Source organism: Macrobrachium nipponense, chromosome 22 (assembly GCF_015104395.2).
Source record: "Macrobrachium nipponense isolate FS-2020 chromosome 22, ASM1510439v2, whole genome shotgun sequence".
NCBI lineage: Eukaryota > Metazoa > Arthropoda > Malacostraca > Decapoda > Palaemonidae > Macrobrachium > Macrobrachium nipponense.
In genome coordinates, this window is record NC_087213.1 from 38320089 (window position 1) to 38343315 (window position 23227).

Sequence of the window (23227 nt, forward strand, 5' to 3'; positions counted from 1 at the left end):
CTTCTTAGTATTTGAAGAGAAAAGATTTGAATAGCATCATTATTGACATTCCACTTATCTCACGTTTCATAATGTTCGCCTATATTGGACGATCGCTGAAGACAGTTTTAAAATTCACCATACTATACTCTGCTTTCGTATTTCCAAGAAACTTGTGGAACGGTGGGACAATTTTCAAATTCTTCTTGCCCAAGGAAGGACAGTCGACTCCTTTGTGAAAGTTGCTTGTCAGTTGCCTATTCTTGAATTTATGCTAATGCCGAGAATAATGTTCTCAGACGTTGCATTGTTCAACAGAAATTACTGAAGAATCAAAACAAGAACATTAATTAGTCAAATGAGTTTTTATGAGCTAGCTAGTATTACAGCTGATTGAAAATTAGCGAAAGTACTGATTATCTCAAGCTTTAGCAACAACAGTACAATGAACCCAATTCTATAAATACACTTCCCGCCACTCGCGTCACCACAGTCAACAGTTAGTCTTTGGTGTTCTCAGGCATTACAGATTTCTCCCGTTGTTGTTGAAGACGCGCTATTTCTTTCGTTGAAAAATGGTGACTGTAGAGGTTGAATATTGGTGAGTTATAGTTAAAGTGACCAGTTATGTAGAGAATGCTTAAAAAAAAACTTTTACTTCTGTTTGTAACTATAGCTATACAGTCGTAGCTAGATTCATTGTGACGCGGCACAGATTTCGTCGTTAATCAATAGCTAGATGATTCTGGTTAGAAATCTCATGCTATCTTGTATGATCGACGATATCCTAAAGCGATCCTGTCTGTATGTTATACAATGTGGATATATTTGCATCAAGTGCTTGTGACTCATTATCACGGGATCTACCTCCGATGAGGATGTCTAGTAGGTTGTTATGTGTGGACCTTCTGACATTTTCCATGACGTCATTATTTTTATTTTGATGAATCTTTCGCAAGTTTTACGCTTTAGTGGTGTTCTTCCCACCAACTGCAGATTTTACTTAAATATACAGTACTAAATATCCTTTGTTAACCTTTAGTGACATAGGTAAGCCTATTAGTTCACGGCCGATGTTTGCATTGAAACCTTGTACCATACTTTTTCTTAATTTAAAAAATCTGTAATAGTTTTAACTTGTATTGTAAAGGGTGGAGTGATTTCTGTACTTGGTGCTCCGTACATGGCTTAGGAGAGAGCCATGTAATATGTCTTTTTTTAATTCCTGACTATCGAATCTCGCCGGGTCCTGGCCGCAGAGTGAGGGTCCCATTTTATTTGTCAGCATTAATCCTAACTCTCATAATCATCATAGGCATCATTCTAAAGAAAACTGGAAACCCTTTAAACTTTGTTGATTTGAGAATGCAGTTGAAGTTGACTTATTGTTATTCATGATAGTAAAAAATAACTAAACTAATTCTCAATACCCTATATTGTATCGAATTGGGGGGTGGGGGGACAATAATTTAACAGCAAGTAACTCTGTGATGGGTAATACTTAGCACAACTAATGTCAAATTTATACGAATTTAAGTGTTGCTGGGAACCCCGTAAGCTACACATAATACAGTACCATACAGAACAGCGTAATGCAACTGTTTAAGCAAACTTAATTGGTGCTACTTTGGCTTGTTCCCTTCGCGTCACCTACTCCGAAGTGCTAGTACTAAACGGCAGAAAGTCCTTGGGACGCCATGTTTAGTACTAGCCCCTGAGGATCGAAGTATTATATACACCCATCCCTAAAGTGTGATCAACAAAATTATATTAAACGACACCTTCGTGTGGCTGTCTATTAAATATTTACCATATGGTGTTTAGCACTTGCACTCCTGAGTAGGCGACGCTTAGATAACAAGCCAAAGGAGCACCCACTCAATTTTTGTTGTGCACCTATTCAGAAACATTATCCTACACCGTTAACATTGCCACGGTACTATTCATCTAGTGCCATGAAAAGTTTGGACATAGTCGTTTGTCAAGAAGAGCAATATATCCCCTTCTCAAATATTGGCCATAAAGATTAATATCCATTTCTGGATTTTCATTCAATTCCTACGCTCACAAAACCTGACACTAAATCCGCCATATCATCATGACATTGAACTCCTCTAGCCCGCCACCCAGGCTGGTTGAGATAACCTAAAGTCCGTTTTACTAGTAGTCCTAAGTATCGTACCACCCTATCTTTTTGTCTTCCTGATGGCACTTGTTTGTAATTATTGTCATTAGAAACTGCAACCTTGCATATCCAGAAATGATAGGCTGAACTAATAATTTACCTGAAATAAAATCAGTGGTTTTTAACATCAATTTTTAGCCTGAACTTCTTATTGATCACAGATTTCTTAATAAAATTCTAACATTTGCGTACAAATAACAAGTAATGCTGACAATCAAATTGCGACTTACTGAAATGTGTAAATTAATAGGCTTAATGGCAACAAGACTATTGTCGTTAGTTACCAAGAGCTTGTAACTTAAAAATACATAGTAGTTCGGACAGAGTACTCTTGTCAAGCATTTTCTGCTAGCCATTCACAGGGTATTAAACAACGCTTAGCTGTATGCCAGGTGGCATGGGCTAGTAGTAGTAAAGAGATGTAAATTATAAATTGCAACCTACAAAAGTATGCTTATTTTTTTTTTTTTATTAAAAACCAGTGCTTTAGAAAAGGAAAAGCTTGGAAGCAGAACTAGGGTTTAAGGAAATCTTCATACACCGGAATAGTAGGCCCAATTCTAATAAGTATTGCTTGAAGGTAAATTCTGTGGTGAACAGTAATTAAGTAACAGGAAAAAAGTAACAATTTTGGCTAGGAAAAAAAGTCTATATTTGGTGACAGGTAATAAAGTCACACGGGAAAATGCACACTATTTCTTGTGGGTCTTTATCTTGGTATTTAGTCTTTAGTTTATTTTTTAGTTATCCCCAATGGGCTTGTACGAAACACGCCGCATAGGTGAACATGGGTTAAAATTTACCCTTGGGATACACTATCTAGAAAAGGTTAATGTGACCTTTTTTTACCATACCATGTTTTAAACAATTTGTGTTCAGATCAGTTTTTGTACCAACCCCTCACGCATTCTGAAATCAATGCTACAACCATGAAAGCCGATTTTATCATTAGATACTTTTCCAGATCGATCCAACCAAGTTTTTTTTATCTACGCGGTGCGAAGAATGAAGGCTTATACTATTGTAAAGTTACTCACTCACTCCGCGTATGTTTAATGAATCTCTCTCTCTCTCTCTCTCTCTCTCTCTCTCTCTCTCTCTCTCTCTCTCTCTCTCTCTCTCTCTCTCTCTCTCTCTCTCTCAATCACGGTGGCCTTGAAAGACGAGCTATATAGTCAATTTTGCTCCGAATAGTAAAGTTGTGGAATTAGTCTAGTTACACTACAAGAACATTTGTAACGTAAGCCAGTGTAGCAAATATGGTATAGGACCATAGTCGACAGAAATTTGGCTTGTTTTGATGGAGGGATTTTTGTGATTTTAGCTGGCTTCTTGCCAGAATGGGCTGCTGCTCCCGGAGCTACACGTAAATTTTCAGTAGTCACAGTATCGACATTTAAACTCGTACACAATCCTGTAGTTGGTTAGTGCCGTCAGTGCACCGCATGTAGCATTACTTAAGGTTCTTTGCAGCGTGCCTTCGGCCCCTAGCTGCAACACCTTTCGTTCCTTTTACTCTACTTCCTTTTATATTCTCTATCTTGCATCTTATTTTCCACCCTCTTCTAACAACTGATTCATATTGCAACCGCGAGGTTTTCCTTTCAGTTATCCTAGTGCTTGGCTTTTGGCCTAAATTCATTCCAATTCATATACACAAGCATAGTGAAACATGCGGTCATATACTTGCTTATTTTTCATTTCAAGGTACGTACATTCACCTTAGTCTACACTTTGTGCATTTTTTTTTCTTGGCGACCTGACGCGCTTCACTTCTTAGTGTATCTTAGTTTTACTTTATTTTCCTATTTGCGTCTCTTCTGTTTTCTCTAGTTTTTCTCGCCCTAAGGTGCTTTCCTGTCAGTTCTGAGATCTTGGCTTTCTGCGTTTCCCAACTAGGGTTGCAATTGCCTTGTAGTAAACCACAGCCCTCTTAACTAAATGGTAACTAATTAACTACTTACTGGTGTATTTGTTTATGTAATATACATATGTATCAAGAATGATAGATTGATTGATTGGTTTATGCAAATTTGGCGCAAAGCCAAGCACTGAGGAATTATCAACAATTCAGTGCTTTAGACAGTGAAAAGAGGGAGTTGGTGTGTTTTGAACAGAAAGTTTACATCAATGTATATTATAAATTTATAGTTTTTAATATTTAGAAAGTATTTGTAGCTTCTAGTGTAAGAAATGCCTTGTCAGATACCCAGTTAACTATATAAATACGGGTGTGTTCATGTACTGTGGATACATACAGAATATGAGCATATGCATATCTGTGTAAATTGTATTTTATTTTCATATATATAAATTTTATGGTATAGTTATGTTTTTATAAAGCAATTGTAGGTTCTGGTATTAGAAACACCTTGTCATCTTTGGCAATAGGCTATCTAATAAATTTATAACGTTCATGTTCTCGGTTGACCGGGTTAAATTTTTTACCATGACGTACTTTATGCAATGCACAGCGCGTGTATGTGTATGTGTGTATATATATATATATATATATATATTATGTGTGTGTGCATATATGTATATATATATATATATATATATATATTATATATATATATACTATATATATTATATATACATGTACATATACACGCTGTGCGTTGCATAAAGTACGTCATGGTAAATATTTTAGCCCGAACAGGCTGATAATACTTCCGCATCAATTTTGCCGTTAAGGCTCAAGTTACACGAATTGAAATATACAGTATCAAATTTCTAGCTCAAAAAATACACACATACTATATATGTGTATATTATGTATGTGTGTTATATATATATATATATATATATATATATATTAATATATGTATATATAATATATATACACATCTATGTTTGTATATTTTGAGCTAGAAATTTGATAGCTGATTGAAATTCGTGTAACTTGAGCCTTAATGGTAAAATTAATACGGAAATATTATCAGCCTGTTCGGTTTAATAAGTTTTTATTGTTTGTGTTTGTTTCCAATATATTTTTTTCTTTAATATCAAAATTATTTCAGTGGTTCCTGAGGGTACGAAGGCCGCTTTAGGGAGCTTTCCAGAGTTATCGAGGAAAAAGTTCCCCAAGCGGAAATCCATGGCACCATTGGCCGTAAAAGTAAGCATTTTGTCACTTGTAGATAACAACCAGATTTATTGCGCCGACAAGAAACAGCAGACCAGAATAACGACAGATTACCGAGACCCAGTTTATAGGAGACGAATAGAGCTGACTTGTTGCACGTTACATATGAATTCGCTGAAAGCAGATTTTCGAGGAAACGACTTACTGCTCATTTGCGATAGCTAAATTAGCTGTGCAAGTTTATTAGAAGGTTTGGTCAAATTGTGGTTATTTGACTTTCTGGCTTTGAAAATTTTCAAGTTATCTAAACATGCTTTTGAGAACAGCAGATTTTGTGTTTCCTTGAAAATCCTTGATTCATTGTGCAATGGAGCAATTTCGAAAAGGTAAACCAGGCCCTACGAAGACTTATGGAACATTTGGAAACTTCTCAACATCTGGGTTATAGCAGTAAGTAGGACTATAGTCTATAGATCTTGGAAGCATTTGAACAACTGTTAAAAGAAAAAAAAAAAAAAAGCAGTTAGCCCCCACCCCTTCCTTATAATAATTCGCAGGTTTTAAACCATGGCTACTAGCAAACTACCTGTAAATGGTTGTGTTTCCTCCTGTAACCGATTTGAGGTTTCACTTTCACAGTGTGGTCGGTCATACGCTACGTGTACGCTGAACTTTTATTTTTATAATGTAAGTTAGTCCGGAAACCACATCTTCACTACGGAGTGAATTTAAAGTTCTCTTACTTTGCTATCTAGAATGATTGATTTGTACAATTTTTTAATAGTGTGTGCTTGAACCGCCTCTCTCTCTCTCTCTCTCTCTCTCTCTCTCTCTCTCTCTCTCTCTCTCTCTCTCTCTCTCTCTCCTGTCGAGAAGCGCTTATTAGAGTTTTTCACTCCGTGAAAGTTTCAAATTACGATCACTAATTTGCTATATTTTTCAGTTTACCTGTATGGTTTTACATATGAAGTTCTGCATTTAGTTTCGCAATACATTATCGTTTAGTTAAATATAAACTTGAAACTGCAATGTGTATTTTCGTTGTAGCTGATACTTTTATGGGGGGAGTCTAAGCCTAAAAGTGTAAATGCTGTAAATATAAGTTTAAACTTATGAATGTGGTCATGATTGCTCAGGTGTTGTCCTTGTTCTCTTTCGCAGCATCCTTCGAGGTGAAGGTTGATGGTAACTTAATCCATTCCAAACTGGACAGCAAAAGCTTTCCAGATTATGAAGAGGTGGCCAGCATCGTTTCTGATGTGGCTGCTGGTGGAGAATCTCGTCTTGTGACCAAAACCAAATCAAGTACTTGTTCCATTTTGTAATTTAAGGTGAGCTACTTCAACTTTTTTCCGCAGAGCCATGTTGTGCTACTTGACTATAACGAGAACTTACCCATATTAGTTGTAAGGTGTGCATTAACCAAAATTACTGATTTATTATTCAGATTTCTAGCAAGGACTCGTGGTTACAGTGTGATAAATCAGTGGAGAACTTTTCTAAATGTATCTCCAGGTTAGCTTATAAGGATCTCAGTGTTCACATTCCTTTTTCATTTTTGTCTGACTTGTTTTCCAGATAAGGTGACGGGAGCATTTGGGACCTTCACGTGTCAGATGGGTCATCTTTAGAGGCAGTGATAAGGAATTACTTATGACTGTATGGTTTATTCTTTGTTAAAGTCAATTTCAGGTTTTGAAGATAAACTATTGGAAGTCAGAACAATGGCTTCCTACCTTCAACTTCGTAACATGTGATTTTTAATGGTCATTAATGGTTTTCATATACTGTCATTTTCTTTCTTTTATAAAACAGGATGAAATTTATTAAGCGAAAAGATGTAAAACCCACTAGCCTCCTCCTAAAGGATCTGTAAATTTCTCAAAAACTTTTTTTATTGGCCCTTGAAGTATGAAGGGACTGGATCAAACATCTAGGGTGTGTTCAGTTCTTGAAGTTTTAATAACAGGGGCTTTTAAAAAGAATTCTGGGACTTTATTGATGACATTTTGTGATCATAAATGTTAAGAATCTTCAGGGTTGTTTCATTTCAGCTTATTCATTACCGGAAAAAAAAGTTAAGTATAGTATCTTAGTTTTACCAGACCACTGAGCTGATTAACAGCTCTCCTAGGGCTGGCCCGAAGGATTAGATATTTTTACGTGGCTAGGAACCAATTGGTCACCTAGCAACGGGACCTACAGCTTACTGTGGGATCCGAACCACACTATATTGAGAAATGAATTTCTATCACCAGATATAAATTCCTCTGATTCCGCGTTGGCCGAGCCGGGATACGAACTTCGGGCCACCGGATGCATAACCAATTCATGTAATTGGGATTCTATTAACCTAGTTCTAGTTCACAAATGTGTGAACGTACCGTTAAAGTCGACAATATACTAAGAACCTGTATTCATCAAACCAGGCAATGCGTTTAAAAAATTTTGTGGCTGGCATAGTCGGGAATACTTTTTTTACCAATTAAAAGTATATGGGTGAGAAATCAAACTCACTAATGTTAGAGTAAAACTTGTGTATGAATGTAACTTATTGAAGTTACCCCACTTGATTACTTTTCTGTTTTGAATATACGAGAGAAGTTTGTTTTTTGTTATATAAGCTACGGGTCTTCTTGGAAGAAAGCCATCCTCCTTCCTAGACGGTCAACCAGAGTTGTGCGCTTTATTTATGCCTTCTTTCTCCATATTTAAAGTATAATCACAACATCATGACCACTGCAACAACAGGTTATGCCCCCAGCACAAGTCTTTTATTTGATGGTGATGAAAGCAAGTACGAATTGCGGCAGGTAAAATTTTTAGGCCTCCTTAGACTTCGGAAGTTAGCCAGCGTGATCTCCGAACGTGATGATGACAAAGTTGATGCAGTAAGGAAGGAATTCTGATTTTTTTGCAGAATTTGTTCAGTCTTTGAATGACAGAAGTCTATCTTTGATTATTTATTCGTGATGCTAAGGATAATGGCCGAAAGGCATTAACAATTTTGGAAGAGCATTATTTATCCAAGTGTAAGCCTAGGATTATTTCTTTTGCATACTGATCTAACCTCCTTGATGAAGGCTATATGATAAGGACCGAAACGGCAGCTATGTCTTTAAAAAAGGCACGAGAAGTAATCAGTGATAGCCTATTGATTGCTATGATTTTCAAAGGACTACCATCTGAATTCAAGCCCTTTACTTCAGTGATAGCCCAGAAGGATAAACAATTGACTCAGGGAATTCAAGACAGCCTTGCGAAGTTTTGAACAACAGTGTTCAAGTAAGTAGCCTGATTTGTTTTAAATGTGGTAAACCAGGACATAAAGCTGTTAATTGCTTTTCAAAGAATGAGAGGTATTGTGAAAAATTGTAAAAGTTATTCTCAAGACACAAAGTGGTGTAGAAAAAAAAAAGGACACTAAAATCTGTGATCATTCGAAGAGTCAGTCTGGAAATAGGCCTAATTCTAACCATTCAATTGCATTTAAAGTATTAAGTGTAAAGAAAGATGTAAACAGTGTTCACAAGATGAAAATATATGTTGGTAGACTATGGTGCCACTACCCACATAATAAATGATACATCAAGGTTTATTTCTTTTGACGAAAATTTTGATCCTGAGAATCATGTAATTGAGTTAGATGATGGAGGTAAAGTAAATAATAATGCTTTAAATAGGGGAACTGCATGTATTTCTTTGATAGATTCTTATGGAATTACACAAAATGGAATACTTAAAAGTACATTGTATGTTCTATCATTTAAGCAAGACATTTTTTCTGTGCAAGCTGCTTCCGACAAAGGTGCCTCAATTAAATTCAATAAGAATTCTGCTAAATTAGTTAATAAAGATGGTGTTGAATTTGATATAGAGAAACATGGACAATTGTATTTTTACATAATGAAAATTCTTTGATATAGAGAAACATGGACAATTGTATTTTTTACATAATGAAAATTCTTTGAAGAATGCATCTTATACTTTAAAGGAATGGCATAAGATACTAGGTCATTGTAATGTGAGAAACATCATTAAACCTAATGTAGTTGAAGGTATGAGTAACCACTGGTTCCATGCAACGTAAAAATACCATACAAACAAAATAAAGTATGAGTTTTTCTGACAAATCTAAATTTGATTATGGTATTTGCACTAAAGATAAAATAAGGAGCCAGACAAGAGACAAAATTCTCTTTTAGGTCTTGTACATTGTGATTCTGCTGATCCTATTGCTCTACTGCTAAAGATGGTTTTCATTATGTTCTTGGTTTTATTGATGATTATTCCGGTGTAATTATGGTATATTTTCTAAAACGAGTATACCTTGCATGCTACTGAAAATTTTTTGGCAGATTGTTCACCATTTGGGTCTGTTAAACGTATCAGAAGTGATAATGATGCAGAATTCATTTTTAAAGTATTTGTGTCTCTTCTCATAAAGCATGAAAAATCTGCACCTTATTCACCACATCAAAACGGAACTATTGAAAGAGCTTGGCGTTCAATTTTGAAATGTCCAGATGTATGTTTTAAGTCTAAATTACCAAAATATTTGTGGACATGCTGTAATGTGTACTTTTTATATTCGTAACAGATGTTATAATGACAGACTTAAAAAGACTCTTTTGGAGTGTTTACTGGTCAGAAACCAAATATAAGTAATATGCATCTCTTTAGTACAGTATGTTATGCTTATGTGCAGAATAAAAAGAAACTAGATGCCAGAAGTAAGAAAGACATTTTTGTTGGATATGATAAGGGTAGTCCATCTTAATCTTGTTTATTTTCCTGAATATGATGAAATTCAAAAAGTGAGATGTGTAAGATTTACCAGTAATATTGTAGAAGCGCTTCAGTGGTGTGGTTGGTATGGTCTTACCTGCCACCTCGGTGGTCGCGAGTTCGATTCTCGGGCATTCCACTGGGGTTTCAGAGATGTGTATATCTGGTGATAGAAGTTCACTCTCGACGTGATTCGGAAGTCACGTAAAACTGTTGGTCCCGTTGCAGAATAACCAATGGTTCCATACGATGTGAAAAACCATACAAACAAAACAAGTAATATTGAAGAGGTAAGTAAGCCTGTTGATATAACATATGATGTCATTTTGAGAGAAACGCCTGAGCCTGTAGTGCTCGATGAAAATGATAAAACAACAGGGATAATGATAATAAAGACGCTAATGATCAAAATCATTTACCTACTTTTTGTAGAAGAGAGTGTTGATGAAATAGCAGAAACAAATTCTGGTAGGTATCTAAGTAGAAAAGACAGTAAACCTAGGTCTAAATGATTTTATAGTTGGTGATAACGTTGACGATGTTTTAGATTACACAATTTATTATTATTGTACATTAACTGATATTCCTAAGACTTACCAAGAAGCTGTAACCTCCAAAAATTTTCCTCTGGCAAAAATCAATGGAAGATGAGATGACTGCTTTAAGGGAGAATGACACTTTAATTAGTTCCTTTATCAGAAGGTAGGAAGTCAGTGGGGGTCGCTGGGTTTTTAGTGTTAAAACTTGATCCAGATGGTAATGAGAAAGGTAAGGCTCATTTTGTTGCAAAAGGCTGTTCTCAGTTACCTATCGAATATCATGAGACCTTTTCTCTTACAGCAAGCATCACATCTTTCCGCACTTTAATGCAATTAGCTGTTCAGTATGATTTATATGTTCCCCAAATGGATGTTAAAACTGCCTTTTTTAATGCACCAATTGATTGTGAAAAATTAGTAGGAAAGTTGAGAAAGTCAAAATTGGTATAGTTTGCTGTATTCCTATCTGATTGAACAGAATTTTTCTTAGTCTCTGTGTATATACAAGACACGGTGGAGATGAAATTACTGTTATCATTATTTGGGTTGATGATATAATTGCTTCAGACTCGATGTCTACTCGTGTTGATATAAAGAAATGCTTGAATCATAGATTTCAAATAAATTTAGTTGAAATTTCATGTTTTCTAGGTATAACGTTTATATGTGATGGTGATTCAATTAAAATGAATCAAAGTATATGGAAAATATGTTATCATAATTTAAGATGTAAGATTGTAAGCCAAGGTCAACCCCATGTGAAGCTGGTATAAATAAGTTTGCTGATGAAGATGTTGACCTAGCTGAGGCTAGATTGTACAGAAAAATAGTTGGCAGTTTGATCTATATTATGACAGCAACTAGACCTGATCTCAGTTATATAGTAAATAAGTTGTCACAGTACATGGCAAACCTTATTTTCACTCATTTAACCATGGCAAAGCATGTATTGAGAGATACCTGAAGGGTACCACCGATCTATGTTTGACTTTTAAGCAATCAAATAATTTATGATTAATTGGCTTTTGTGATGCTGATTGGGGTAATTCTGATGATCGCCATACCATCACAGGATATGGTGTTGGACTGTCCGAAAATAGGTCTCTGATATGTTGGAAGAGTAAAAAGCAACAGACTGTTGCCCTGTCTACGTGTGAAGCTGGATATATGGCATTGGCAGTTGCAGTCAGGAAGCTAATTTTTTTTTTTTTAATTGTTGAAGGGTATGATGGGATGTGATTTATTCAGCAAAGTTACTCTTTATTGTGACAATCAGGGTGCTCTTGCACTTGCTAGCAATCCTGTGTACGGCATCAGAGGTCCAAACACATTGATATAAGATATCATTTTATAAGATCAGAAGTACAGAATGGTATTGTAAATCTTGAGCATGTTCCATCAGAACAGAACGTATCTTATGTATTTACTTAAGCCAGTGGCTAGAATTAAGCTCAGAGCTTTTTCCAGTGCTTTAATCGGTACGTAATTGTGATTTTCAGAATGGCGTGCAGTGCTGTAATACTTTGCTATTTTTATTTTTGCAGGCTTTGAAGTTGTGTGATGTTGAGTGTTGGTTAAATCAGCGCTTCATGCTGTTTGTACTGAATATGTTATCCGTTTATTTCTGTTCAAAATAAGTTTTAAGAGGGGTGTTAGAGAGTAAAACTTGTGTATGAATATAAATTATTGAAGTTCTCCCACTTGTTTACGTTTTCTGTTTTTTTTATATCCGAGAGAAGTTTGTTTTTGTTAAATAAACGACGGGTCTTCTTGGAAGCAAGCGATCTTCCCGCCTAGGCGTTAAACTAAAGTTCTGCGCCCTGTTTATGCCTTCTTTCTCCATATTTGAAGTATAATTACCATCATCATGGCCTCTACGACAACAACTAATTACAAGTGAAATTTGATTAACACTAACCATAAGCTTGGAAGAATTAGTCTCGCCGATGAAAAATTACCTAAAATGAAACTAATCACATTTCATGTTCCTGAAGGGATAAATGGTTTTGTCGAGTCTGACACGTTACAAATCCTTAGACTCTGCCAGCTTGGGCCTTCGACCTCAGGAGGCTGATGGTACCACGATTTATATAGCCGACCACAATTTTCACAAAATTAAAATATGTAAATTTAACAAAATACATGAACTGAAAGGCGGACTCGCGCTAGCGGACAACTTAATAAAGGAAATAAACTTTAAAACAATTGACAATGAGTTCCCAAATGCACTCGAGGACAAGGCAGGGAAGTTTATAAAAAAAAAAAAAAAATAGAAAAAATCCCATGACATAAGTCTCCAGGATCCTTCCAGTCTAAGTTTCACACAGAAAATCCTTATTTGTGCAACATTTCTCCAATATTGACAGTTACATGAACTACATTACTTCATGTCCAAAATCGAATTCACCGCTTAAATCTATGGAGGGATATTTATTAAATCGCATCTCAAAGTGTAACAAAGGCAATTATCCCTATGTTTACATCAGTGAATTGTCGCTTCGACCGGTTTAGGTGACTTCACAAAATCACATGCTAAATCAGGAATCTTGCCCAAAAAGACTCAAAGCTCAGGAGGCGTTTCTTCCTTATATTACAGGCTCTCATTCCTCTGCCTCAAACGAGTAAGATTGCACAGTGGCTCCTAAGGGTCGGACCATCAAAGTTTCATTAGGTATAATTTTAAGCAATTCCTGCTTCTCTGACATTCTTTATTAGATGTCTGCTTACGAAAAAATAAACATTTTTTTTTTTTTTTACAAGAGCTCCTCCACATAAAAAGAAAAAAAAAAAAACAAGACAGATAACGCCATTGATAAAGTTCAGTAACAAAAACGAAAAAATATAGAAGAAATCTTTGAAATCGAGGGAACCGAGATGGAGAAATGAAGTAACAGCTTTAACAAGAACATAAATCATTGTTTGAATGAAGAGAATGTGATTACATATTGAAATGACTGTTTGTATGTTGACAATACCTCGAGATACGAAATTAATCCGTTCTGAGGCGGCCTTCGTATCATGAGTTTTAGTATCTTGAACCGCATTTTACATGTAAAATGCCTAATCCGTTCCAAGCCCTACAAAAACACCCCAGTAAATTATATTTCCAGGCCTACAACACATGTTCTAGGGTTACGACGCCGATCCGACGGAAGAAATATGACTCCAAAAAGGCAAAATACTGTACATACTTGAGTAATATTCAACTGCATGTAATGTTCAACCCCATTTTTACTGCATATATTAGTACTTTAGCATATGTCCCTTAGCAATAAGCCTATAGCGGTTGCTACTGTAGCCTGGTCTATGATTCTGACATCTAACCCTAAGAAGCTAAAAGCTTAGAATAGGCCAGTAAAATGTATAAATAATCAGTATGTACTCAATTCAAATAATTATTAATCAATCATTAACTATAATACACAAACAAACAAAAAAAACCTTCCAATCTTTTGTTTACATTCAATCTTACGAGTACCGAACGATCGCCAAGCAATCACTTTAACTAGCACACAGTAAGCCATAAATTTTCATTAGTATATCTCTTCAACTAATGAAACTATCAAACAGTATAATAACCATTCATTTCTATTCTTTATTCTATCTTTACCTGATGGAGATACCGAGTTACTGACAGGTATAATGAAACATATACATAATATTAAAACGGAAGAAGAATTCTAGAAAATACATATTTGTTGGCTTCGATGATAGCAGTCTGATTTATTTTATATTTTATGATATCTAATTCACAATTTTTTTTATTAAATGTATTGCATGTACTCATTCAAATAATTATTAAGTAACCATTAACTATAATAAACAATCAAACAAACAAACAAAAAAAGCTTCCAAACTTCTGTTTACAGCCAGCACTTACGAGTACCGAACGGTCGCCAAGCAATCACTTTTTCCTAGCACACAGTAAGCCATAAAATTTCTATTCTAATGTTTTTTTTTATTAAATTTACAGCATCCTTTTACCAATAGAATACATGGAGCACAAGGGGTAGATGCTGACCAATAGGAGAGCAGGATCTTATGGGGTGACTAGCATCAGGAACCAATGGGAGAGTGGAAGGATGGTGGCGAATTTACTCAGTTGGCGACGCGCGAGTTTTAAAATTGTTCTCGGTGGTCCGGGCGAATCTCGGGACTTTACAGCAACAACCTTTCATAACTTGAACTATTTTCGTATATAGAGCCAAAAAAATCTTCGTATTTGCTTTCATATCTTGAGTTTTTCGTAAGTTGAGCCTTTCGTATGTCAAGGTACCACTGTAGTACCTACCAAAACCAGTGGGGGAGGAGCCAGCATATGTGGTCTGTAATGAAGGTGAATATTATATGGATACATTATTCCAGCGTATAGTAGCGAGGAAAAATGATGTGCTAACAATCCACCTATATTATTTTTTATGTCTAAAGAATGAAGTATCAAACTGAAATACGTTCGTTTGTTGAATCATTGTGACCTTACTAGGTTACTTAGCTTCAAACGATTGTCAAGATGAAAGAGATTACATTGCCCAAATATGACAACACAAGCTTTATCCTCATGACGGTAAGTGGTAAGACTTGAAAGGTGTAAGGGATTTAATGCAAACCTCATTCAGTGCAATGTAGGCATTACTTAAGTTCTTTGCAGCATCCCTTCGGCCCATAGCTGCAACTACTTTCATTCCTTTTACTGTACCTCCATTCATATTCTTTCTTCAGTCTTACTGTCCACCCTCTCCTAACAATTGTTTCATAGTGCAACAGTGAGGTTTTCTTCCTGTTACTCCTTTCAACCCTTTTACTGTCAATTTCCGTTTCGGCACTGAATGCCCTTAGTTGCCCTAGTGCATAGGAGGCAAACAGTCTTGTTCTGCTAGGATTCATCTCCATGGGAATGTCTAGACTCCACTTCTGTCTTTATGCACATTGTCATGAGTTGGCCATAATATCTGCAGATTTTCCTAAGCTCATTGTTGAAGTTAGACATGTCAATAGATGCAAGAAGCTCCCTATTTCAGCCACCACATCGCCTTCAGCTGCCAAGGAATATTTCCTCCAGGAATTTTCTGAAGACTTGAAGTCAGTGCCTCTCAAGCCCATGGTTGGATCTCCCATGAGGATTCATCTCAAGGATGGTGCTGTTCCCTCCGCCCTTCACACCCCAAGACAGATTCCTCTTACTTTCAGGGACCAGGTCAAGGAGGCACTTGACTCTATGGTATTCCAGGGAATACTCAAGCCCACTGGAGATGACCTTTCAGAATGGTATCACCCTCTTGTTGTCGTCGCCAAGGACATCACAGGAGTATGCATCACCATCGACCTATCCAAGCTGAATAGCCAAGTTTCCCGCCCAGCCCACCCTTCACCCACACCCTTCACTGCTACTCATAATGTGGACCCGAAAGCTTGGTTTTTCATGACAGCTGATGCCCTCTGTGGGTACTGGCAAACGGAACTTGCCAAAGAGGATCAGCATTTGACTACCTTTATTACGCTGTATGGTCGGTTCAAATGCTGCAGAGGACGGATGGGCTTTGCAGCTACCGGAGATACATTCTGCCTGTGGGGTGATATGGCCCTTCAAGGGGTCAAAACCTGTGTGAAGGTCGCCGATGACATCCTTCTCCATGACAAGGATTACCAGTCACACCTTTACCATATCCACAAGATGCTCACCAGTTGCCACAAGTTTGAGATTACCCTCAACAAACACACAAGTTTGTGGTTGCTGCACCTACCATTAAGTTCTGCGGATACATGCTCTCAAGAAAATGTCAGTGCCATCAGGGATTTCCCGACTCCAGCTAACCTGACCTACCTCAGATCATTCATGGACCCGGTCAACCAATTGGCAGAGTTCACCCCTGACATTGTCGCTACAGCCCAACCTCTATGCCCTCTGATGAGTCCCAAGAGAACATTTGTTTGGACCCCTGATCATGATGTGTTTCAACGCATCAAATTAGCACTTCTGTCCACCTGTTCTCGCTGCCTTTGACCCAGACCTGCCTGTTGTCCTCCAAACAGACGCCTCATACCTTAATGGTATTGGATATGCCCTTCTGCAGGACCATGGTAGTGGACGCCTGCGTTTAGTTCAGTGTGGCTCTCGATTCCTTACCGACACAGAGGCACGATATGCCACTATTGAGCTCAAGATGCTGGCCATGGTCTGGGCAATGTCAAAATGTAGGCTGTATATCACTAGCCTACAGAATTTTACTCTGATGACAAATCACCACCCTCTCATACATATTTTGAACCATCACTCGCTGGACGCCATTGAGAATCCTCACCACCAGTGTCTGAAGAAGACAATTTCGCCCTATTTGTTTGTTCACAGCTGTGTGGCCTGCTGGCAAGTCTGAACATTCCTGATACTTTGTCTTGAGCCCCAGTTAGCCACCCTGCACCACAGGACGAAATTGCAGGTGCCCCTTCCACCACCCATCTGTCACTTCTTCAGTAAAGTCTCCAGCTCTAGTTGCTGACAGCACTCTTCAGGACCTATGAGATCCAGCAAGAGCAGACCCTGTCTACACTTGCCTACTTGACTGTGTCACCTCAGGATTTCTCTCCAACAGATATGATCTGCCTAACTCCTTACTCTCATACTGAAAGATACGGGACGAGCTCTATGCTGATGGTGACCTCGTTTTGCATGAAGCAGGAGTTATAGTTCCCGCCGCCCTCCACTGCCGCACATTGTCCCACCTACATGACAGTTATCGGGGCGTGGAATCCACTAAGCACCGGGCAAGACAGGCTGTCTTCTGGCTTGGTATCAACTCAGACGTTGTCAACACAATTGGAGCTTGTGAGTCATGCCAGGTATTGCATCCAACCCAGCAACAGGAACCATTAATGAATGATGAGAACCCTATGAGGGCCTTTGAGTCTGTCTCAGCAGATTTCTTTGCAGTCACAGGAAAAGGCTACCTTGTCATATTTGACCAACTCTCAGGATGGCCTGTTGTTGTCCTATGCAAAGGTGATACTACTGCTTCTAATATAATCAGGATCTTCTGCCACTACTTCTGGGAAGTTGATGTACCTCTTCACCTCAGGACTGATGGAGGACCAGTTCACCACCAATGAGTTCCCAGACTTCATGGAGCGATGGGTAGTCCAACATGCGGTGACCTCCCTATATTATCCATAATTGAACAGTCATGCAGAGGCTGCCATGAAGTCAATCAAGCATCTCATCTTGACAACGGTACCCCCTGGCAACATTGATTGTGAAGAGTTTCTTTGAGGTCTCTTAGAGCTTCAGAATACTCCCAATTTCACAGGATGCTCCCCCGCCCAGATCCTGTATGGCCAAAATCTTAGGTCATGCATCCCTGCACACCCAGAGTCCTTTTCAAAGGAGTGGTAGGTCAAGACCAAGGACTGTGATTGCCATGCTGCCACCTGTGCTGAGCAGGTTAAGACCCGGTACAATCAGCATTCCCGCCCCCTACCCAAGTTGACTATTGGACAGCATGTACAGATCCAGGACCCAACACCTCACCACTGGGACAAGGTCAAGGTAGTCATAAGTTTTGACAAATCAAGGGATTATGAAATTTGTCTCCCTAGTGGTCGTATCTGGTGGTGAAACTGTCATTTTCTTTGCCCAGTGCCACCCCTAGTGTTGACCCATCCCCTCTTTCCGCTTGGACCAGAAAAAGCAGTTGTTAGTTGATATTCCCCCATTGTCCCCACGTCGTTCTCAAATGCTCGCAGAGAAAGAGTCTGCTCGAGAGTGTACTATGAGGGAGAGGGAGATGTAGGTAAATGAAAGAAACACTCAATACAATATATGAACCTTTACATATATGTATTGCATTCTTTATATTTTGTGTCCATTTATATACCTCCCTATGTATTTAATGTATGTCATTCTCTTATGTATCATGTATGATATTTAATGAATAAATCTCGCCCATGTGGCAGTAATGTTTTGCCAGTACGGCAATGCTCTGTATTCCTTGCTTGCACATAATTTTGCACCTCTGTGATTTTGTTTACTTCCATTAGACATTAAGAACCTACTTTTGATATCTTGGTGTTTCCTATCGTGTCCACTAAGTCCAAGCATTCAACGACTCTGGTGCACAGGTATCTATAATTCAGGAGGATAAAACTCCCTATGGAGTACAGGTTGATAGACATAAGTTTATCACCACTGAGAGCCTCAACCATGTTAAGATTTTCCTGCCTACCGTCTGGTTGAGAGTCACACAACCTCACCGCTCTAAGTTTGTATTCTGGCGGTAGCTACCTATATTCTGGGAGGTTATGACATCTTGCTAGGCCAAGACTTTAAGACTCCTCCCTCCTTTTTACAGTCTGAGGGTCCCTGCCCTTACATAGCTCCCAACAAATTCTATGGTACTCAAAGATCTACCTTTATCCAGGCAGTGCCATGCTCCATCCGTCATGGACATTGAGCCAAGTTCAAATCCTCTTACTACGCCTCAGTGCCAGTGGCAAGGCAGGACTCGAGTCTCCTTCATGGAGCTCCCAGTCCAGGTCACCTTTCCTCATCCGGCTTGGCGTCGCTACCAATGCCAGCAGTCAAGAAAAAGCCGATTCCAGTAGGGATTCCCCAGGACACTCATGACCATAGTGGACCCTCCAACAATGGTGTGGCCTTGCCAACCAGCCTGGAGTCAATGACCCCTGCTTGTAACCCCATAACGAACAAAGTCACCCCCTCCTGCTGTTGTGATGCCAGCAAGAACTAATCAATCAATCCTCCTCTCCCTCTCCATCAGTAGATGACCCATCCCAGAGTAAGGACTCTGCCGAACCCTATTTGGCCAAAGAATTGAATGAACTGAGCCGAGCAGCATTAAGCACGGAGGCAAGTGCCAGTGTTCCGGTTGTTACGGCAGCCAGAGCTGATACCACTCAGGCATCCCTAACGGACTTGGATCTCCCAAGCAACCACCAGGCAACGTCAATCTGACTTCGGAGAGGTTGAAGGAAGAAAGGAAGAGGGCATCTAGGTTCCCAGAAACCTAAGAGAGTCAATAGTATCTCTCCACACTAGTGCCCTGGCACAGTGCTACATTCTTATAGAGGATTCTGGTCTCCCTCCATCCATAAGGGAATGCCAGGTTCTGCTACTTTCACTGCTTTCTTACCCTTTTGTGACTGCTTCTATTTTTGTACTGTCTATATCTTCTCCCTTTAACATTTCCTTTCCTCTCCATCTTCGCCTTTAGACACTCATTTTCAGTGTATGCTCTGCTTAAACAAAACCCTTTCGCCAGGAATTCTGGCCTTATAAACTTGTACTTCATTAAGAACTACTATAGAGACATACACAGCCTTTAAAGGTATGACCCCTTAAAGCTCAAAGGCTTGTCTTAAATTTGCCGCTATCCTTTGGTGTGGAGTTATTACTTCACACAAAGTAGTATTTTTTTCTGAATGGGAGGAGCCACTTTTCTGTCAGATTTGTGTGCTGAGCCATTTTTGAATAATTAAACCAGTCATATGGTGCTAGTCTCAATTCCTCTAAAAAAAGAAATGTAAGATAAGTATTCTCGTTTTAATAGCATTTTTGATAATTTTCTTTTCTATCTGCAGAATAGGCCTATAGTTAGGGCACTGCAGCCATGTCCAGGTTCGTAGCCCAACGTGTCTTACCATCAATTGAATTGTTCTTTAGTTGCTGTAGGTTCGTGTGATGAAATGAAATTTTTATCGGATATGGGAGGTTTGATTAATATAATGACCAAAGTCCCATCATAAAGAGCCGGTTTAACACCTGCACATTCACAAAGAGATGATGTATCACAACACCAACACAAATAATTACTGGAAACGGAAATGTGCATGAATTGTTCAAGAGAGGCTAACTACAAAACATTTTCCCCCGTTTTATTCCCCCTCCCGAAGTTGACGATCATACAACTTGGAGCTCCTGACTCCCAAATTAAGTTGGCCTATAATAGCATGTAAATTATCTAATAGTCCACTTATTTTCAGCTGCTTCGCTCAAATTGACCTGTATGCTATCAACAAGTATCCGGTACCATATATATTCAGGGAAGAAAATTTAAACTCAACTAAAAATGATACAGGCTAATTAAGGCGAAAATTACCGCAGTTTGATGTTTAAAGCCAACTGGTTGTGTCTGTCTCTTAAATTCCCGCCGGCATTCACCACAGCCAGCCTATGTAATGTTTCAATACATTCTATCGATACTGGCTTTGATGGCCATTATTCGGCTAATTTTCTCCCTTGTAATATTTTCATTTTCATTGTTCATGATATCCAGTAGACAGACACTAGCATCATATTACATCCTCACGTCTGTTCAATGTATTTACCATTGCTAATATGATTTATAATGCATCTCTAGCACAGTCGTAAAATCCGGACAACCTGAATACTTACAGGTGCGCTTAGATTGGAGAGTTTTTTCCGAGAGTTGCTCTCAGACAGCTGCTCTATGGAATGTAAACAGGCTGTAGAGTACTCTCCGAGATTTTCTCTCTACTCTCGCGAGTGTTTCTCTTCTCTCGCACGCACTACAGTCTAAACAGTCTAGACAGCACGCTCGTAGAACTAAGTTGTAGCTCTCCACTCTATTCAGTGAATATTCAGATCTGTGAAAGTTTTCGTTTACTCTCGCGAGGGAACATGAGTGCGGGATGAAGCAATTTTTCTTTTCTTTCCCTTGTTTATTTTTCCTTCTTTTCAAATGTAGGATTTTTTTTTTTCGGCGGCTCTTTGTCATCGCCGCATTCTGTTATTTATTTCTTTCTTTTTAGTCATTCTTTGTCTTTGGTCCTCGGGCTGAAATTTTCTTGCTTATACCGGACATTTTAGACTCAAGCACTTCCAGTCCGTTGTTTGTACTGCTTTTGGTAAAAACAGAAATTGTTGCACTTTGTCCTTCAAATGTAAGCAAAAAAAAAAAAACTTTACTTTCTTTATAAGTATATACTTAATGACATGTAATCTTCAGTATTACATATACTATGTAATATTCAGGTAAGAACACGATGCATTTCGGAGATAATGAGAAATGAATGCGGACGCTTCAAAAAGCCCTAGAAAGCTCATTTCATCAAGTGCAGCCTTGGAGGGCTATCAGTTGTCAAGTGCATCTTCTCCTTATAGATTCTCCAAGGGGCTGCACTTGAAGCTGACTTTTCCGTTAAAAAAAAAAAAAAAAGAAAAAAAAACTTGATGACTTCAGGGCTCATACATACGAAGTTCTTATAGCTCGATGTATCTTCCTCAAACAATTCTCTTAATAATTTTGCATGTGCTCCATCTTCTCCCCTTCTGCTTATCCATTTTCGGACCCACATACTTCTTTTCCTTTTCTTTTTCACTTCGTTCATAATTATTAATGCAGCAGCAACACGGCACTTTTGGGACATGTTCTCTCAACCCTCGCTAGTTGTCGACTGGCACTGGTTCCAGTGTAAATAGATGCGCGAGAAATCTTACCCGACTCTCGGACACTTTCTCTCGCGACACTCCCTCACAGCTCTCGGAGAGAAAAACTTGCTGGTAGTGTAAACACGCCGTAGAGGAAGTCGCGCTTGAGTAGCCGTCTCTCGGGAGAGTTTAATCTCCAATCTAAACGCACCTTACTAAACATTCACCACACCCAAACCATCACAAAACTTTAACTGAACCTAAACAATCACTACACATTCACTGAATACTTACACACTAAACATTCATTAAACCCTAAACACCTACTGAATATATATATATATATATATATATATATATATATATATATATATATATATATATATATATATATGTGTGTGTGTGTGTGTGTGTGTGTGTGTGTGTGTGTGTGTGTGTGTGTGTGTGTGTGTGTAAACTGTAGAAAGTGGGCCAGGCCTAATAAGTCTCATGCAGTTTTTTTTATATAGATGTGATGGAATTAATGAAGTGAAATATCCCATACTTCAATAGGAACTTTGAAAATTTACTCCGGCAGTAATTCTTATCCTGAAACATCACAACATTTATTTTTTATTTTTTGCCCTTTACATTTTATGAGGCTCACGAATTTCAGATAATTACCATATTTCTAATATTAATACTGCCTATGATAGGTTTTGAATCATTTCAAGGTGTCCCATCTCTCCCCTCCAATCGTAGGTTACGTCTGCCAGGGGGAAAGCACCCACTAAGATGTTTGGCATTACCATCACAGCATTCTACGATGTGCAGTGTTATTGTAATACAAAATTTACTTGGTGTCTCCAATGTTGGATGCAGATCCTGTCTCGCCCTCCCCCTCTCCACTTGTTGTGGGGTGTCTGTCAGGGGTTAACCACTCACTAAAATGTCTTTCATTACCACCACAGTACTACTCTAGGATGCGCAGTGCTATTGTAGAACAAATTTTATTTGGTATCTCTGATGTTGGATGCAGATCCTGTCTCCCCCTCCCCACTCGTTGTGGGGTGTCTGTCAGGGGGTAACCACCCACTAAAATGTCTGTCTTTACCATCACAGCGTTCTAGGATATGAAATGCTATTGTAGTGTAAATTTTACTTGGTATCTCCAATGTTGGATGCAGAGCTGGTCTCCCCCTCCCCACAAGTTGTGGGGTGTCTGTCAGGGGGTAACCACCCACTAAAATGTCTGTCATTACCACCACAGT

General features: G+C 38.4%; 2 protein-coding genes across 2 annotated transcripts; both read left to right on the forward strand.

The window, feature by feature from the left end:
• Positions 1-424: 424 nt before the first annotated feature.
• On the forward strand, positions 425-7287 carry LOC135198599 (selenoprotein W-like). Its single transcript, XM_064226331.1, has 4 exons — positions 425-580; positions 5188-5285; positions 6414-6583; positions 6831-7287. Exons 1-3 carry the CDS (start codon positions 555-557, stop codon positions 6575-6577), a joined length of 288 nt encoding a protein of 95 aa, XP_064082401.1. The 5' UTR covers positions 425-554; the 3' UTR covers positions 6578-6583; positions 6831-7287.
• A 7802-nt stretch (positions 7288-15089) lies between these two features.
• LOC135198243 (uncharacterized protein K02A2.6-like) lies at positions 15090-17680 on the forward strand. The gene is made up of 4 exons (XM_064225815.1): positions 15090-15150; positions 15535-16526; positions 16651-16758; positions 17204-17680. Exons 1-4 carry the CDS (start codon positions 15090-15092, stop codon positions 17678-17680), a joined length of 1638 nt encoding a protein of 545 aa, XP_064081885.1.
• The last annotated feature ends 5547 nt before the right edge of the window (positions 17681-23227 follow it).

What these genes read in the sequence shown, in the direction of transcription:
- LOC135198243 (XM_064225815.1), top strand. Translation starts at nt 15,090, where the DNA reads ATGAAAGAGATTACATTGCCCAAATATGACAACACAAGCTTTATCCTC. An exon ending in TATCCTCATGACGGTAAGTG is followed by an intron (nt 15,151 to 15,534) that starts GTAAGACTTGAA and finishes TAATATCTGCAG; the next exon opens with ATTTTCCTAAGCTCATTGTT. An exon ending in TTTGGACCCCTGATCATGAT is followed by an intron (nt 16,527 to 16,650) that starts GTGTTTCAACGC and finishes GCCCTTCTGCAG; the next exon opens with GACCATGGTAGTGGACGCCT.